This window comes from Canis aureus, chromosome 11 (genome assembly GCF_053574225.1).
Source record: "Canis aureus isolate CA01 chromosome 11, VMU_Caureus_v.1.0, whole genome shotgun sequence".
In the NCBI taxonomy this organism is placed as follows: domain Eukaryota; kingdom Metazoa; phylum Chordata; class Mammalia; order Carnivora; family Canidae; genus Canis; species Canis aureus.
The window spans coordinates 48,826,021-48,843,112 of NC_135621.1; the positions used below are offsets into that span (position 1 = coordinate 48,826,021).

At 35.3% G+C, this 17,092-nt stretch overlaps 1 protein-coding gene across 8 annotated transcripts in view; it reads right to left on the reverse strand.

Moving 5' to 3' along the window:
- THADA (THADA armadillo repeat containing) overlaps positions 1–17,092 on the reverse strand; it is a 332,898-nt gene that overhangs the window by 243,048 nt on the left and 72,758 nt on the right. For 6 of the 8 annotated variants that reach the window (XM_077915218.1, XM_077915217.1, XM_077915212.1 and 3 more), the window contains exons 24-26: positions 10,157–10,289; positions 6,889–7,011; positions 5,886–5,999 (exon numbers count right to left, since the gene is read on the reverse strand). In XM_077915218.1, the coding sequence (XP_077771344.1) occupies positions 5,886–5,999; positions 6,889–7,011; positions 10,157–10,289 (370 nt within the window). The remainder of the gene's footprint in view (positions 1–5,885; positions 6,000–6,888; positions 7,012–10,156; positions 10,290–17,092) is intronic. The other 2 variants (XM_077915220.1, XM_077915219.1) reach the window with 1 other exon arrangement.

Sequence of the window (17,092 nt, forward strand, 5' to 3'; positions counted from 1 at the left end):
ATACCACATAATTAAAATCTTACAGATTATGCTCTAATTATACTATAATTAAATTAGAAACTGATTTCTTTAAATACCATTAAAACTGACACTTTTAAAATACACTGGTCAAAGGAAAAAAATTGTTTATATTTAGAGGTGAATAACAACCAAGATGCTACACATGAACATTTGTAAGTAGAACTTAAAAGAAATGCATATCCTACATGTTTCTATTTTTTAAAAAGACTAAAAATAAATATGCTAAGTATCCAATTAAGATGATAAACAATAAATTCAAAACAGAGAGAAAATTTAAAAGAGCAGAAAATTTGAAAAAAGCAACAATATAAGCAAGATCATTAACAAAACCCAAAGCTGATATTTTAAAATAAAAACAAACCTCTGACTAACCAAGAAGAAAGAAGAAAATAAGCAGTATCATGGGAATACCAAATGACATGACTACAGATATACCAGAGAATAAAGCAAAACTACTATAATACTACCCTAAATCAGTTTGAAGAATTAAGTCAAAATGAAAAATTTCCCAGAAAACAGAATTTATCAAAGCAAATTCAAGGAGAAATTTAAAAATTAGATAGAGGCTATCATTACATAAAGGAAATCAATAGATAAAAATCCTACCCAGACACCAAAAACAGAAAAACAAACCCAACCTATTAATTACCAAAAAAACCAGACCCATGTCATTTTATGTATAAGTTCTGCCATAATTCAAAGAATACATAATCCCAATTCATATAAACTACTAGAAGAAAAGACTCCCAAATTTATTTTATCAGTCCAAAAATAAAGTAAGGACAACCACTTTGGGAAAACGGTAATATCTACTAAAACTAATATACAACATACCAAATAACCGTTCCTAGGTATCTACTGAAAAGAAAGGTACATGAATGTTTACCATTAGGTATGTACAAGAATGTTCTTAAAAGTCCTGGATTAATAATCCAGATTAAAAAACTACACAAATGTTCGTCAACAGAAGAATGAAGAAGTTATATAATATTATATAGCAATGAAAATGAATAAATTACAACTTGGATAGATACGATAAACATAACATTGGTCAAAAGAAGCCATATCAAAAAAGTATATAATGGATGGTTTCATTTATTTAAAATTTTTAAAAAACAGGTAAAACTAAAACTAAGGTGTTAAAGTTAGAATAGTGGTTACCCTTGGGGAAAAGGTACTGATGAGAAGGGAACATGAGGAAACTTACAGGTACTAAAATGTTCTGTCTCTTGCTAGTTACAGAAGTGTGTTCACCTGTGGAACTTTACTGCGGTATACATGTGATTTAAACATAACTTTCTAAGGTTATAATCCAATAAAAATTTTACATAAAAAATAAGGACAGGGATGCCTGGATGGCTCAGTGGTTGAGCATCTGCCTTCGGCTCAGGGCGTGACCCTGGGGTAAGGGCATTGAGTTCCACATCGGGCTCTTTGCATGGAGCCTGCTTCTCCCTCTGCCTGTGTCTGTCTGTCTGTCTCTCTGTCATGAATAAATAAATAAAATCTTAAAAAAAAAAAAAAAAAAGGACAGGTACAGCACAAGAAAGAGAATCCATAGGCCAACCTCATTTATGAATCCAGTGAAAATATGTAAAAAATATTTTTAAAGAGCCTTTAAGTGAATCTATCAATGTGTAAAAAATATTCATCATGTGAAAGTTGTGGGTTTGGTCTCTGTATGGAAAGATGGTATTGTATGAAAAATCACTATATTCATATTCGCAAAAATGTTCTATGACCAAAAATTAGAAAGATAAAACACATTTAAGCATTATTCACTGAGGATATTGTTATCCACAAAGAAAATCTAAAATCCAAAAGAATTTACGTAACATTAGTTGTAGTATAGCAATTGTTGGCGTGACTTTTTTTTTTTTAAGAGAGTGCACAAGCAAGGGGAGTGGGAGACGGAGAGGGAGAGGCAAGCTTCCCAGCCAGGAGGGAGCCCCATGCAGGGCTCAATCCCAGAACCCTGAGATCATGAGCGGAAAGGAAGGCAGACACCCAAACGAGTCAACCCCAGTATCTTTTTGGATATTGAATTTTCCAGTTCATGAGCATGACTTTTTTCTCCATTTATTCAGATCTTCCTCTATGTCTTTCATTGTTTTTAAGAATAATTTTCTAGAAATCTTATAGATCTTTTGTGAGATTTAATTCCATATATTTTATAATGTTTGTAGTGATTACAAATGGTATTTTAAAGATTATATTGTATGTTGCTGGTGTGTATAAATACAATTAATTTTTTTGGTTATCGTTGTGCTTATATTCAATATAAAGTCATCTTTCCCAAACAAATCAATAAATTTAAATTCCAACCAAAATTCTAAAAGGGGTTGAACTTACCAAGCTGATTCTATACTTATATGGAAGTGCAGTTGAACAAATATAGCCAAAACAATTCCAAAGGGAAAAAAGGGAGATTCATCCTACCAGATACCAAAACTTATTAAAAAGACAGTAATTAAAATAATGATATTGGCTCAGGGACAGACAGACTAGTAGACCAATAAAATACAGCACACAAACAGATATGCATATCAAAAAAAAAACAGTACATGAAAGATAGAACAGTGTTATAAATTAAGGGGAAAGGATATACTGTATCAAAAATGCTTGTATATTAATTAAGTAGAAAATAATAAAATTATTTTCTTACCTTATGCACAAACAAAAACAAATTACAGGTGGTATAAAGACAGAAATGTGAGAAGTAAAACTCTAAAACTTTAAAAAGAAATAAAAAAATATCATTCTGACCTTGGGGTATTTATTAATCAAGACCCAAATGCACAAGCCATAAAAGAAAAAGCTGACATATTCCATTTCGTTAAAATTTGAAACTGAATGAGAAGTCATCAGAGAGGGAGAAAAACCTTGAGAGACTCTTAGTTAACTACAGGAAACAAACTGAGGGTTGCTGCATGGGAGGTAAGTACGAGGATGAGATAACTGGGTGATAGGTATTAAGGAGGGCACAATGGATGTTATACATAACTGATAAATCACTGAACACTACATTTGAATACTATAAATATGATGTACTATAAATTGAATTTAAATTAAAAAAATAATAATAAAATTTAAAACTTTCATGCAATAATAGCATAAGCAAAGTGAAAGGAGAAGTCACAGATTGGGAGAAGGTATGTGTAACTCAAATAACCAGAAAGGAATATAGTTATCAGGAAAATCATTTTTTAAAGATTTATTTATTTATTTATTTATTTATTTATTTATTTGAAAGAGAGAGAGAGAGCAGGAGCAGGGATCAAGGGATAGTGGGTGTTGAGAAGGAGAAGCAGTCGCTCCGCTGAGCAGGGAACCCATGCAGGGCTTGATCCCAGGACCCTGAGATCATGACCTTAGCTGAAAGCAGACGCTAAACTGACTGAACTACCCAGGGGCCCCAGGAAAATCATTTTAAAACAGAAAAAACCCAACTCCTACAAGACAAAGACAAATAACCAGTTTAAGGTAGCCAAAAGTCTTTAAATGGGCAATTCACAGAAGTAATCCAGAAGACTAATTAATACAGGAAAAGATGTTAAAGCTAGCCAGGTATCAAAGAAATGTGAAATAAAACTGGGAAGCGCCATTTCACATGAAGCAGAATCCAGGTAGAAATTATGTACAGTGTAATACCATTCAGAAATTATAATAAACTTGGAATGCCTGGGTGGCTCAATCAATTAAGTGTCTGACTCTTGGTTTTGGTTTAGGTCATAATCTCCCAAACACGGGATCAGGCCCCTTGACAGGCTCCATGCTCAGCACGTAGTTTGCTTAAGATTCTCAATCCCTCTCCCTCTCCTATGCCCCTCCCTCCCCCATGTTCTCTCTAAAATCAATCGATCTTAAAAAAAAAAAACATTACAATGAACTTATGGACTTACAGCTCATTCATTGAAAAATAATGTTCATTGTAAACACCCCAACTATAAAAAGATGTACGGATGATACCATTTATGTTTAAAAAAAAAAAAGGGTCATAAAAGAATGCAAAATGGAAAAACTTGGCTTAGTGATTATAGCTGAGGGGGAAGAAAGGGGCACAAATTGTGGAGGACCCCACAGCACATATGATTCTATGTGCAATGTTTTACTTCTTTAGCTTGGAAGTGGTTTTATAGATGTTCACTGTTCACTGTACATTTTTATATGCTGAAATGTTTCACAGATACGTAATAAAAATAATAAGAAATACAACACAAAAGGGGAGAAGGAAAGCAAGTTATCAACTAATGCCTAGAAGGCTGGTCAGAGATGAAATTTTTAAATCTTACCAACTTAATAAAAATGACCACTAAAATGCCATGAATGATCTTTTTTTTTTTTTTTTTTTTTTTTATTTATGATAGTCATACAGAGAGAGAGAGAGAGAGAGAGAGGCAGAGACACAGGCAGAGGGAGAAGCAGGCTCCATGCACCGGGAGCCCGATGTGGGATTCGATCCCAGGTCTCCAGGATCGCGCCCTGGGCCAAAGGCAGGCGCTAAACCGCTGCGCCACCCAGGGATCCCGCCATGAATGATCTTGAAGCAGGGTAGGACAATAATCATCCAACACTCTTTAAAATCAAATTTCAGGGATGTGTGTGTGTGTGTGTGTGTGACTATCATAAATAAATAAAAATTAAAAAAAAAATAAAAAATAAAAATAAAATAAAATTCCATTATTTTCATATGTTCTCATAAAAAAAAAAAAAAAAACAGCACTTCTCTTTTTAAGTGAGAGTCTAGGAAAATGGAACCAAATTATATTTTTCACATTTTGCTGGGGGAAAAAAATCTAAAATTAATAATTTCTGAAAGGTGATTAGCAACATTTTAAAAGTTGTAGAGAAATGAGGATATTTTACATCTTATAGTCATAGGCCAGAAAGTGGCATATGCTAATAAACCCCATTCTTTCCCACTAGTCACACTCTGGCCCACAGGCTCCCCTTTAACACCTCCCACAGGCTCTTTAAGTAAAACCACACGTATGTATGTACGTATTATACTTGATTGACACGTCAGCTCTTCTGTTCCCTGACCTAGTCTGGGCCTCCTACAGTTGGGTAGGAAAGTCCTACTACAAAGCATTTACTAAGAAAACTTAGACAAGGTGTCCTTGAAGATATTCACCATCACGGAGTGGAGGGGAGCTGCAAGGATACCTACCTCAATTTCTCACTCATATACACATACACCCCTCCACACACACTTAACCCAGCTGTAGCAGTGATTAAAAGAGACTGAATATAAGCTAAAATTAAAATATGAATATACCAAAAGTTAGATACTTCATTTTAGGGAAAGATCAGCTACTGAATTACAACATGTACAGCAACTCAAAGAAGCACATGGGAAATTTAAAAGTGATAGCACATTCATTTAAAAACTTTTACTTTTTTTTAAAGATTTTATTTATTTATTCATAGAGGCAGAGAGGGGCGAGACACAGGCAGAGGGAGAAGCAGGCATCATACAGAGAGCCTGACGTGGGACTCGATCCAGGGTCTCTAGGATCACGCCCTGGGCTGCAGGCAGCGCTAAACCGCTGCGCCACCAGAGCTGCCCCTTAAAAACTTTTAGATGCAAGAATAGTATTATAAAATACCTTATCTAAGTTGGATGTTTTTACCAGAGTTTAAAAATAGTTCATTTTGGTTAATATATATCAAGTAAAGCAATGGTTTATTTTGTGGACAAGAAAGGCCAAGAAAACAAATCAAAACAATCCAGATCAAGCTTCAAATGCCTGTCCTATTTTCGAGAATTTTGTATCTTTAGCAGATACTTTTTTTTTTTTTTTGTACAACAAAGATTTAAAATCACTTCCTTCTTAGCAGGCTTTGTATATTTCCATTATTACCTGGGGGACTGTGCTCTGTGAGTCATCTGTAGGTCCAGCCAAGGAGATTAACTCTTTCATTGTTATTTTTAACAAATCCATTTTGCCTTTCTTAGGTTCAGATGCCAATAGCGCCTATGGAAAAATAAGGCAAAAATTAATGGGGATCTTATTTTACATATACCTATTTGCTATTTCCCAGCATCAATCCCAAAGTGCAAAATCCCCCTATAAAAATAGGAGGTATCAAGTAAGTTAATTAAGCCACGTGGCCTTGGGCAAGTAGCTTAACCTCTCCATCCCTTAGATTCTTCATCTGTAGAATTCAATGAGACTGATATCATGGAATCTCTAAGGTCATTTCCGGGTTTGCTGGTTAACTGTATAATTTTAAGAGGTTGAGGGAATAGCTCTTATTGACAACTCTTTTAGGACCATAACTAGGTGGCAGGTCTCAGATACAATAAGCAAGTCTGTTTTTATTTTTTATTTTTTTAAAGATTTATTTATTTATTTATTCATGAGAGACACAGAGAAAGAGAGAGGCAGAGACATAGGCAGAGGGAAAGGCAGGCTCTTCCCAGGGAGACTGATGCAGGACTCGATCCTAGATCCCAGGATCATCACAACCTGAACTGAAGGCAACCACCCAACCACTGAGCCACCCAGGCATCCCCATTTTTATAATATATTTACCAACAAGAAAAATCTCCTTTATTTAAAAGACAAAACACACACACACACACACACACACATACACACACAAAACCTGTGGATTAAATTTCTAGCAAGAATTTGGAAACTCCCTGGAGATTGATCAATTATTTAATTCTTTACTAAAGAGTCTCTTCTCCACCTTGGAGTACTATCAAATTGTAGCACAGGAAGCTTCCATGGAGCTAAAAAAAAAAATACTACAAACTCCAAAGGAGTCCCATATTTGTATTTCTAAGAGCTGCTTGTTTACTTTGTGTGTAACATTTTTTCAGTATACAATAAACATAAAAATAGGATATTAAACTACCTGAGGCAATAAAAAGGAATGAAGCAACATGGATGGATTTTGAAACATGCTAAGTAAAAGAAACCAGACATGAAGGCCACACATTATGATTCCATTTATATGAAATGTCCAGAATAGGCAAATCTATAGAAACAGAAAATAGATTAGTGGTTGTATAGAATTAAGAGTAGGAGTAGCAGTGATTATTTCATTTGTACGTAGCTACTAGCTCCCAAGAGTGAAAGTTTCAAGCTACTCTGCATCTTTGGAGATTTTTATAATCCATGAAAGAAGAATACCCAAAATAGATAAATTTAAAAGAGAATTTTATCATAGTATGTTTAAGCTCAGAAAACATATACACTATTTTTCTAATGACCACTCAAAAAAACTTCATTATCTGCACAAAAGATAAGTTCATTAAGTAGGGCAGTTTTTCTCCATAGTTAACACTAAGTAGAGGTTTCCATGAGAACATAACTTACAGGTAGGTTATACTATAAGGAATGGGACCTCTCTGATTTTTCTTATAATTTAGATTTTACTCAACTAACATAAATAAAGGTATATGCAATTACTGAAATGTCTCCTTGGAATCATGGTTTTTTTTTCTGTCAAGAACTGTGTGCATAGTTATAACACTCTTCACAAGGATGGGCTAAGAAAGTGCATGTCCTGACTGCTCTGTCACTGTGACTAATATTTAGTGTGAAATGGGAACCAGAAGTGGAATAAGGATAGCATAAACATGCAACTAGACCTTGCTACTGTATTAACATTTGTCCTCAGACGAATGATGCAAAAACATGAATGAAGTCAGAATGAATTACAGGCAGAACATGAACCAAACTGATATCAGATCAGAGAGGAGTTCATTCCTGAAAGTCACCAAAATTCATCCAGCAGAACTACCTCAATGATCTCTGGATCAAATCAACCACCTCTGTAAGTGCTGTCCATTGTTACCAGACAACAATGACTTTGGAAATTTGAGGAAGGAATAAGAAAAAGAAGGAAAAGAATGAAACTAGACCACTCTCTTGCACCATACACAAAGATAAACTCAAAATGGATGAAAGATCTAAATGTGAGACAAGATTCCATCAAAATCCTAGAGAAGAACACAGGCAACACCCTTTTTGAACTCGGCCATAGTAACTTCTTGCAAGATACATCCACGAAGGCGAAAGAAACAAAAGCAAAAATGAACTATTGGGACTTCATCAAGATAAGAAGCTTTTGCACAGCAAAGGATACAGTCAACAAAACTCAAAGACAACCTACAGAATGGGAGAAGATATTTGCAAATGACATATCAGATAAAGGGCTAGTTTCCAAGATCTATAAAGAACTTATTAAACTCAACACCAAAGAAACAAACAATCCAATCATGAAATGGGCAAAAGACATGAACAGAAATCTCACAGAGGAAGACATAGACATGGCCAACATTCATATGAGAAAATGCTCTGCATCACTTGCCATCAGGGAAATACAAATCAAAACTACAATGAGATACCACCTCACACCAGTGAGAATGGGGAAAATTAACAAGGCAGGAAACCACAAATGTTGGAGAGGATGCGGAGAAAAGGGAACCCTCTTGCACTGTTGGTGGGAATGTGAACTGGTGCAGCCACTCTGGAAAACTGTGTGGAGGTTCCTCAAACAGTTAAAAATAGACCTGCCCTACGACCCAGCAATTGCACTGTTGGGGATTTACCCCAAAGATACAAATGCAATGAAACGCCGGGACACCTGCACCCCGATGTTTCTAGCAGCAATGGCCACGACAGCCAAACTGTGGAAGGAGCCTCGGTGTCCAACGAAAGATGAATGGATAAAGAAGATGTGGTTTATGTATACAATGGAATATTACTCAGCTATTAGAAATGACAAATACCCACCATTTGCTTCAACGTGGATGGAACTGGAGGGTATTATGCTGAGTGAAGTAAGTCAGTCGGAGAAGGACAAACATTATATGTTCTCATTCATTTGGGGAATATAAATAATAGTGAAAGGGAAAATAAGGGAAGGGAGAAGAAATGTGTGGGAAATATCAGAAAGGGAGACAGAACGTAAAGACTGCTAACTCTGGGAAACGAACTAGGGGTGGTAGCAGGGGAGGAGGGTGGGGGGTGGGAGTGAATGGGTGACGGGCACTGGGTGTTATTCTGTATGTTAGTAAATTGAACACCAATAAAAAAAAAAAATAAAATAAATAAAAAATAAATAAAAAAAAAAATAAAAAGATATCCAGTAACATAAAAAAAAAAAAAAAAAAGAAAAAAAGAAAAAGAAGGAAAAAAACATAGGTAGGGGCATTAAAAAAAAAAAAAAAAAAAGACTTCATTTCACTTATTTTTATTGCTTTTATTATACTGCCCCCATTCCTGGACTATATCTTACTGAATATTAAACAAAGGCCTTTTAGGTTCGGGTCTGATTTAGTATATGAGGGCTCTGGTTTTTATTCACTGCATTTATGAGAGTGACAGCCTCTTAATTTCAACACTGTGGAAATAAAATGTTTTTGTATCAACTAGTAATATCTGGGCATGCTGATATGTAGTGTTCTTTAAGGTACAATGTTAAATGAAAAAAAAGCAAGGACAAAACAGTGTGTATAATGTTTTCTTCTGCATTAAAAAAAGAAAACACACTCACACATACCCATTCAATCAGGCTGCTTGGGCTTCAAGTAAGTCTTAACTCTGCTCACACTATCTCTGGGGCTTTTAGAAAGTTAACTTGACTTTCCTAAGCTTCTTAGATAAGTTTCTTCATCTACAATATATGGATGATCAAAGGACATATCTCATAGGGCTTGAGAAGGATTACATAAGATATTATATGTGAAATAACCACTTATAATTGTTAGCTACTACTAGGATTAAAATTATTTTGCACATGGGACATTTTATGGAGGGATTAAAAAGAAACTGTTAATACTGGTTGCTTACAGAGTCTTAAGGGTCCTGAAATAACAGAAAGACTATTTTTTCTAATTCAACAAAAAAGGCAACATGTATACTTCCTAGAAGTGAGGCGGAAATCTATACCACTCTCTGTTCATATTACAAGACTGATCTTGTAGAGGGTTTGTTCCAAGAACAAATCTCTCATGGGAACACATTGTTCACACATACAACAAAGCCACAAATGCTATAGCACTTAAAAGACAGAGCTGTCCCTTATACAATATGCTAACTCACACATCAAGGAGATTGTCAAAAGACAAAACAAATTATCAAAAGACAAACAGCTATATCCCATGAATAGGTACCTGTATGTAGAAAGGAATTCCAGCACTGCGCCTTGTAGCACAGAGTTTAGATGAAGGATCACTGCATTTAATTTCCTCTAAAACATTCCATAACCACTGTTCTGGTAGCTTTTGCAAACTCACATTGGGGCACCTAAAAGGCATATATAAAGCAAACATTTGGAATAATCAAGTACCAGAGGGTAAAAGTACAAACTATTGATACACATCAACACTGTTAGAAAGGAATAAATATTCTTAACATTTAGAAGGAGGGAAACTAAAAATTGTCTCTTTCTACTTTTCACTCCCTTTCCTCTTTATTATAAGTCTTAAGATTTGAAGCTACTAAAGATTCCACCTCCTACAAAAGCATATAAAGCATGTGTCTTGTCTGCAAAATAAGCTTTAATACCATGGCTTATACCCAGTCAAAATGTTTTGGTGTTCTGACATTAATTAAATTCTTATAATCTATACTGCAAAACTCAAGATTTCCAACAAAGAGAATATAACTTTGCTATAATTTATGTTCTATCTTTATAAAGATTATTTATATTAAAAAAACACATATTAAGGTATATTTTAAGGTATATTTTAATAATCACTTCCATGTCTTTCAAAATGATGTGGCCTACTACAAAATTTTCAACAAGATCCTATGGAGAATTAATAAAGCAAGTTGGCATAAACAATTTGAGGTTATTTGGACATTCCTGTTAGTGAGATTCTGCTCTATTATATTTTTATTCTAGAGTGCTTAAGAACATTTTATTTAAAAAATTTTTTTAACCTTATGCCTTACTAGATTTTATAACATTACCTTAAGAAACAGTATATCCAGTGGTAGATGGACAATTATTTTAGGAGGATTGTAATTAGATTTAACTAAAATTAATACATGAAAATAAAGAGATAAAGTCCAAAGAAAAAATATTTTCTTACATTGTGGAAGACATTCTGTAGAAAGATAATTGATTTCTAATTTGCAGTGAGAATTAGATCTCTCAGAAACACATGTGGGATTTTTTTTCTTATTCTAGTTTGATATAAGATAGACAACTTCAGTTTCTAATTAAATATTCCAAATAGCAATTCAATTTAGTTGCACAAAACAAAATATATGTAAATACTACTACTCTGAAAGACTTTTTTCTAAGTTTGGCATGGGCCTAAAAATATTATTTCAGCCATAAATGTTACAATCAATCTCCCCACTCCCACCAAGCTTTGTGATTTCAAGTTTTCTTTTCACATGGCTTACAAAATTCATCCCACCTGTGCTTCATCCCACTCAGCCACCAAAACCAGCCATCAACAATCTGAACTACAGAAATAAAAGAGATCCAAAGGCATAAGAACTAAATGCAAAGTGTGAACCTTGTTTAGATTCTAACTTGCACAAAACCAATGCAAAAAAGATATTTTCAAATAACAGAGGAAATTTACATGTACTAGATATTATACGACACCAAGGAATTATTTACAGGCTGTGTCAGGACATGAGAGAAAGTGTCCATATTGTTTAGAGATCCATACTAAAAAGTGTCTAGGAGGGAAAATAATAAATGAGGAATGTACTTTAGAACACTTCAGTAAGCCATAATGAAAGGTATAGATGAAGCAAGTGTGGCAAAAAATTCTGATAAATGTTGAGTCTGGGTGATGGGCAAAGGTGGTTCATTTTATTATTCTCGCTACTTTTATATATTTATATATATGTATGTTTGAAATTATATGCTTTATATATTTATATATTATGTATGTCTAAAATTTACATTTGAAACTTCTCATAATAAAAATCCATTTGTGTAATATTTGAAATTTTTATAATAAAAATAGTCCTCCTGCATCTTTATATTCATAAGAATTGAAGTTACTATTGTTGGATTTGTATCTTTTAAAAAATTAAGATAAATGCCTTGAGTTTCATGGAATCATCTTCTAGTTTATTACTAACATTGCCAGCATGGTATAATTCTCATACAGTTACTCAATCAAAAACTGAAATCCAAATTTCCCAGAGCTCTTAAATGCTGATGATATGGTTATAGATTATAATCTTCCTTTGCTCATTCTTCAGTCTTTTAAGTATATTTGGGTTAATTTACTCCGCAATGGGTAAACAGAGAAAAGAAAAGGAAAATCAAAGCAAAAGACATCTTTTGTGATGTAATCCATCCAAAAAATTGGAGTCACAGAGGTAAATAAAGTAAAAACTACTTGATCTAAGATTACATATAGATTTCATTTACCTGTTCTTTTCCCCACCACAGGGCCATTGGCAATGTAGGACTGGCTTATAGATAATGTTGCAGTCTATGGTCAAGTCTTCTATAGGGATTGACTATATAGGAAAAACTAAGAGGGAAAAGGAACTGTAAGAAAGAAGGGGTATTTTCCTATTTCCTTATTTTCTTTTCAAGTGACTAAAATACGAGTACAATAAATACTAGCTCAGTAATGCTCCTCAACACTGCCCATGAGCCTCGCCTGAGCCTCCTAGACCTAGCACACAGAGGTTCTAGCAAAACCAACCAATCTGAAAAGTGTAGGCAGGTCTGAGATGAGACCAGGCCACCTCACCATGCATCATCCTTCCTTGCCTGAATTTACAAGGGCTCATGACTGTTAACAAATCTTGATCTAATTCCTTTTCCATCTTAATAAAATATTCCAGCGTGAGTCTAACCTTAAAATTTTTTCCACATTCCTATAGCCTTCTGTTTTAGCAAGGCTGTATACTTGCCGGTCCCCATTCTAACACACATGCTACACACACACACACACACACACACACACACACACACACAGAGGCACATACACATACTCTCTCCATATTCCCAACTAAGCATTTGTTTATGATCTCCACACTTATCCCTATTCATACAAATCAATAAAACTTACTCCAAATATTATATCTCACAAGGACATTTCCTTTCTTAAAGTCTCTAATGTATTTCAAGGAACTAGACACAAGGTATACAGGGGGTCAGTACAGGGGTGGATTTGAGCTGGGCTCGGAGGATGTGCAGGCAGAATGGTGGAAGGCCCAGATGTGTAGGCTTGGCGAAGCAGGAAAGGAGGAAATAGTTGTTTCAGGGCCCAGAGGCAATTCCCTAATTTAGATTCTTGGCTATCATACCTATAAACAGCTAACCAATTGATTTATTCCCTTGAGTGTTGCACACTAAGACTAAATGCTCCTTGTTAATTTGGGGAATTGAAAACAAAGGTTAGTGAACACTCAAAGAGGTCAAGGCTGGCAAAGTACCCTCACCAAAGTCCTCTCTGGCTCACTCCCAAGGATACAGGAACCTCAGGAGCTCTGGGAAATGCTCAGGGCACCAGCTCCTCCCATCTAGTCCACATAGTATCTTGATCTGGAATTCCCTAGGATCACCAGATTTTCTGTAGAATCCTTCAGTTGTCTGGTTTTCAATTTAGACTTTGCACTGTACCCTATTTCTCTGATTCCCTAGCTTCCTAGCTCTGCATCTCTCCCAGGCCAGTCCTGTCCCCACAGCCACACAAGAAAATTAGTCCAATAATAGAATTCCTACCCTTCTTACTAAAATGAAACATGCTATATTTTAAACTAAATGAACTTACAAGTTTTGTTTAAATTGTCACACCGAAAATATATTTGCCTGCCACTAAGGAAAGAAAAATAAACATTTACTCAATGTTATTATACATCAGATACAACACTAGACTTTTCACATCTTATCTTACTTTGCAACAAACAAGTCTGTGAAAAGGTCTGATTTTCCCCAACTGCCAGGTGGGAGAGTACATGACAGTGGCTAGGAAGACAGACTACAGAGCCAAGTTATTTAGTTTAGAATCCTCACTCTGCCACTTAATAGTTGTGTGATCCAGGACAAGTTATGAAACCTCCCCATTTTTTACTTTCCTCTTTTATAAAATGAAAGGTTTTTTTTTTTTTTGGGGGGGGGGGTGAGATTAAATTAGTTTGTCCTGGTGAAGTATTTAATATGTACTGAACAGGTTTTCTAAAATTATTACCTATCAGTGGGGTGACTGGCTGGCTTAGTCAGTGGAACATGTGACTCTTGATCTTGGAGTTGTAAGTTTGAGCCCCACTTTGGATGTAGAGATTACTTTAAAAAGTAAGATCTTAAAAAATAAAATAATTATTATTATGAGAAAAGCAAGCTTTAAAGAATTTCAATTGAACTGATAGAGATGGAACTGTTGGTTTACATTTTAACAAGGCATGTCCCCCAAAACATATTAATAATAACCAAAATATTCAAATAGAACCCCAAAACCAACTGAGGTCAAAAACAAGGTAATTCTCTGAGTAAAACAGAATAGAAATGCAAAGAAGCAAGAGTGCTGATACCAGAGATCTGTTGGGGTTACAGCTCTGAAAGGAGCAATGATGGCCAAGAAGTCAGTTCCTGAAGGGTAACTCACCTCAGGCCCAGGAAGTGGGAAATTTTAGGGCTTCCTCTCCCATGAAAGGAAGTTGGAGAAAGGCTATTGCCAGAACTGCAACAGTAGGAAAAGTCACGGGCCCAGGGAAACCCCAAACCAGGCTGACTACTAGCTTGATGACCAGATCTGTAATATTCCCAGTATAACTTTGGGTGGGAGACGAGACCCAAAATGCCACTATCTAATCTAGTTTCTCTGATGGAGAAGAATGAGCCAAAGGAAAATAAGTAGAGACCAAAAAGACTCCCAATTAGATAGTCAGTAAATCAAAATTTAAAACACAGAGATGTTTTATATGAAGAAAATCAATTTTAGGGGATCCCTGGGTGGCTCAGCAGTTTAGCACCTGCCTTTGGCCCAGGGAGCGATCCTGGAGTCCCGGGATCGAGTCCCACGTCGGGCTCCCGGCATGTAGCCTGCTTCTCCCTCCTCCTGTGTCTCTGCCTCTCTCTCTCTATGTCTATCATAAATAAATCTTTAAAAAAAATCAATTTTAAAAAGCAGTAATTTGAACATAAAGTCAATCCATATGAAACTTATTTTTATGGAACAGTCTGACAAAGACTTTAAAATAACTGTTACGAATACTCAAGAGATAAGGAATAACTTCTATTTAAAAAGAGGAAGAAATTATGAAAAATGGGGTTGGGGGAGGCCTGGGTGGCTCAGTCGGTTAAGTATCTGACTCCTGATTTCAACTCAGGTCATAATCTCAGGGTTGTGAGATGGAGTCCTGAGTCAGGCTCAGTGCAGAGTCTGTTTGAGATTTTCTCTCTCTCTTCCTCTGTCTCTCCCCTGCTCATACTTACTCTAACTAACTAAATAAAATCTTTATGAAAGAAAAAGATACAGGAAACACTGGAAATAAAAATGTACTTCCAAAAAAGGTAACAGATAAGATAAAGTCTAGAGAATTAATGACTCAGACAACAGTTTTCCAGGAAATATACCCAGAACATTACAGAGAAAGAAGACAAAAACACAAAATATATATGTGCACACATATATGTATGTGTGTACATACATACACATGATAGCTCCAGAGAAACCAATATACTTTAAGCAAGGTTACATAAAGTGGGAATGTCAAAAGAAAAATACTCTAAGAAATATCTAGAAAATTTCCAGAATTGAATAAAGTCACAAGATCTTAGATTTAAAGTATATTCCAAGTACTCATTCCAAGTAAATAAACTCATACCTAGGCATGTCACAGTGAAATTGTGACTAAGAAAACCTTAAAAGCAAAAAAAAAAAAAAAAAGAAAACCTTAAGAGCCACAGGAGATGAAAGAAAAAATAGGATACCTTACAAGGGAAATCAATTTAACAAAGACAAGTTTCTCACTGGCAATAATAAAAGACATAGTATCTTCAAAGCACTGAGAGAAAATAACTGTTAACCAGAATTCTATACCCAGCTAAACTACATTCAAAAGTAGAGGTAAGGGATCCCTGGGTGGCTCAGCGGTTTAGTGTTTGCCTTCAGCCCAGGGCGTAATCCTAGAGTCCCAGGATCGAGTCCCACATTGGGCTCCCTGCATGGAGCCTGCTTCTCCCTCTGCCTGTGTCTCTGCCTCTCTCTCTCTCTCATGAATAAATAAATAAAATCTTAAAAAAAAAAAAAAGTGGAGGTAAGATAAAGACAATTTGAGACAAATAGTAAGTTGGCCTCCCAGAGATCCTCATGAAAAGAAAATTCTAAAGAACATGCTTCTGCAAAATTAAGTAGACCCAGAGCAGTCTCAATCTTGAGGTATCTATTAGACACACCTCAAGCTCAACATACCCCAGACTAAACTGATGGTCTTCCTCTAAAAATCTACTCTGGCCACAGTCTTCCCCAACATATCATATGAAAGATACATCTAGGTCAAAAGTTTCAGGATCATCTTTTCTCTTTTTTTTTCTTTCTCTCTCTCAAATACCAAATCCAATCGGTCAATATATCCTGTCTATTCTGTTCTACCTTCAAATTACATCCAGATTCAGATCACTGTTCCCATCCCCACCAGTCTTCAAAAGCCATCATCACCTCTTTCTTAAATTACAATAAAACTGTAACCTCCTAACTGGTCTCTCTGCTTTTATTTTTATAGTCTATTCTCAACCCAGCAATCAAAGTAATCCTTTTAAAAAAAAAAAAAAAAAAAACAAAGTAATCCTTTTAAAAGGCCAGATCATAACACTCCTCTGTTCACAAACCCTCCAAAGGCTCTATTTTACTCAGAATACAAGCCGAAGTCCTTACTACATCTTATAGTATCTAGTCCTCATTACCTCTTTGATCTTATCCTCTACAATTCCTTTTCTTATTCTACTCTGGTCACAAATTGTTTGCCTGCTGCTCCTTAAATACTCTAAGTTCATGCCTCTCAAGACCTTGGCACCTGACCTTCTCTCTACCTGGAACAGTCTTCCTCCAGCTATACGATTGTTGATTAGTTCACCATATTTACATTCATACATAGTACATTCAAATCTTTAATCCTAG